Source organism: Mus caroli, chromosome 8, assembly GCF_900094665.2.
Source record: "Mus caroli chromosome 8, CAROLI_EIJ_v1.1, whole genome shotgun sequence".
Lineage (NCBI taxonomy): Eukaryota > Metazoa > Chordata > Mammalia > Rodentia > Muridae > Mus > Mus caroli.
Window position 1 is genome coordinate 67,362,301 of NC_034577.1, and position 3,003 is coordinate 67,365,303.

General features: G+C 36.8%; 1 protein-coding gene across 1 annotated transcript in view; it reads left to right on the plus strand.

Annotated features, from left to right (window-relative positions):
* Nucleotides 1-3,003, plus strand: part of Iqcm (IQ motif containing M) — a 442,098-nt gene that overhangs the window by 189,704 nt on the left and 249,391 nt on the right. The window contains exon 8 of the mRNA XM_021170291.1: nt 1,395-1,510. Coding sequence (XP_021025950.1) covers nt 1,395-1,510 — 116 coding nt within the window. The remainder of the gene's footprint in view (nt 1-1,394; nt 1,511-3,003) is intronic.

The window sequence follows — 3,003 nt, forward strand, 5'->3', positions numbered from 1 at the left end:
GAACTCAGAAATCTGCCTGCCTCTGCCTCCCAAGTGCTGGGATTAAAGGCATGCACCACCACTGCCCAGCTGGTTTTAAACATTTTGATAGAGACCAGAAAGTCTTTTAACTAAACAGACACTCATATACAGATAAAATATGCGTGTATAATAGGATATGTGTACAATAACATTTGCTCTTTTATGATTTTAATTTACATTTTGCCTTCCTGTAAGACATTTATTCTATGATCCTATAAATAAATAGAAGCAGCTAAGTAAAACAATTATGTCTGAAGTTTCAAAATTGCTGTGTAATAATGCATTACAAATATTGTACTGACACTTTCTGAAGAGAATATATGAGTAAATATTAGGAAAGTTGGAAATCTGATATGATTTGACTTATTTGAATGACAAGATTGAACTATTCTTTTTTAAAAAAGTAATGGATACTTTTGATAAATAATCAGGTAAATCTCAAATCTCATCATTTTCTTTTTTCTTTTTAATTTATTTGTTTGTACATCAAACACTGCTCCCCTTCCCACTCCCTTCACAGATACCCTCCCCCATTCACCTCCTATCTCCTCTGAGAGGGTGGCTCCCCTTGAGTAGCTCCCCACCCGGTGCATAAACTCTCTGCCAGGGTAGGCACATCCTCTCTCAATGAGGCCAGTTGGGGAACATATACCACAGTCAGGCTTTCCAGTTGTTGGGGACCCACATGGAGACTGAGCTGCACGTCTGCTACATATGTGTCAGGGCCTCGTTCAAGCCCATGTGTGTTCTTTGGTTGGTGGCTCAGTCTCTGAGATCTCCAAGGGGTACAGGTTAGTTGTCATACTCATCATTTTCTTTTCCTTTTTTTTTCTTCCTTTAAATGGATATTTTATGAAAAGATTGCAGCAGAATTCCCAAGGAAGAACTGAGGACGCCTGCTGCTTGACTGTTTCCTCTTTCACAACTTCATCTACTTTGTAGTTTTAAAACTTAGTCCTTAACAATTTTCTGGATTTCCTTTTAATGTACTTACAGGACAAAGAAGTTTTCCTTTTATTTTTATGTGTGCAATTCACAAATAGGATTTTACTTGAAATCTCCTTAGAAAAAAAAAAGGAGTCAACATTCTTGGAGAAGTCAGTACTGAGGATGAACCTGTTAGCTTGCCTACAGCACACTGGATGCAATAAAAACACGAAGCTTTACCGTGAAGGAGCTAATTAATTCAAGTCTCTCTGTGTGCAGGGCCATCGCTTCTTCATCTCTCTCTGATGAGATGACAAGATGTGATTTTAACACAGAAAAGTGAGCTCATAAAGATGATTTGCTTTCCTTCTTGTATCATTAAGCACTATGATCAGTATGTACTCATCTTAGATAAATATTATTTTAACCTCCATCAATATTTCTAGCTGACAGGACGCTTTATGATTGGAGGAGTGCTGCATTGATAAGATCTTCCTGTTTGCCTCATGGATCTGCTCAAAGTTTATCAGAGTCCTCAGTGACATTTAAGGATTATTATAAGGTAAGTATTTTTAAATACGGACATTGCATTTACTTGCTGTTTCTTTCCCAGTAAAATATTGGGTCAATTTTGATGAAAAAAAAAACCATGAAATTTTACAATGGACCTCTTTTGTTTCTAAACTCTTCATTGAAAGCCATTTCTTCAGCTACGACTTTTCAGTTCATGCCTGCAGTCAGTCCCAGCACCTGTGAGGCTAAAGCAGGAGAATGGCTGTGTGTTTGAGGCCAGCCTAGGTAATAATTCTAAGATATTGTCTCAAAATCAGAAGCAACCTCACCAAAATAGATAGATAGATAGACAGACAGACCGACAGACCGACAGGTAGATAGATATATAGATAGATAATTTTTCGTTCTGAAGAAAATCTTGAGTCATTTTTTATCATGCTTTGTGTGAAATTTACTCATCACCTTGAACCATAATATGTGCATTCTATTTTATTAGAAAAGCACTGAGGCAAAGGATCATCACATGGTTTCTTGTACATGCAATCACAGGGCTACTGTTTTCTGTATTATATCAAGGACTCAAGTAGAGACTGAGAATGAAAATATCTGCTTGAAGTATGATAATGGAAGGACTGAGAAAATCCAAATGCAATTTCTTGACTGCTTACTTAGGCTTTTAGGATGAAGACTCTAATACACAGCACATGAACCTATAATCCAACAGTCTTTTGGATTTTTCTATTAGAGCAAGTCCTTAGATGTGAATACCACAGGAAATTCAGTTTTAAAAATCTTTAGCACCAGCTCTTTAAAAAAGATTACAGAGCTATAACACTGTGTCTCCGTCAGTCTGTGTATCTAACGCTTCTTACATGATCTCCCCTGTGAGTGACTATGCGTGACCCCTCTTTTCTTTTATCCTATATTTTTATGTCGATGATTTATTTAATATTCTTCCCTTCCCATTTGCTACCATAGAGAAATATGACAGTGAGTGGTACTGGATTGATTAAACAACAAAAGTTCATTCTTCTCACAGTTCTGGATCCCAGACGTTAGCCCTCAAGGTTGCTGGCAAGTGTTTCTTCTGAAGCTTCACTGTTGACTGCAAGGCAGAAGTCTTTTTTTGTGTGTGTGCTCCCTTGGCCTTTCCTCTGTTTGCATGGATCCTGGTGTCTCTTGTCTTCTGATTACACTTAATCTTAGCTTCCTAAGAGCTGTATATCCAAGATGGTCACACTGAGGGCTGAGACTTTAGCATATTTGAAAAATATAATTTAATTCATAGTTTTGTTAGATGAATAAAATATATGTGAAATGTTTCTTTATGTTGAATAGTCCTTATTTATTTATTTATTTATTTATTTATTTATTTATTTATTTATTTTTCAGTAGTGATACATGGGCCATGGCTCACAGGTCAGAGGGCAACATACAAGAGTCAAGAGTTCTTTCCTTTCCTTTCCTTTCCTTTCCTTTCCTTTCCTTTCCTTTCCTTTCCTTTCCTTTCCTTTCCTTTCCTTTCCTTTCCTTTCCTTTCCT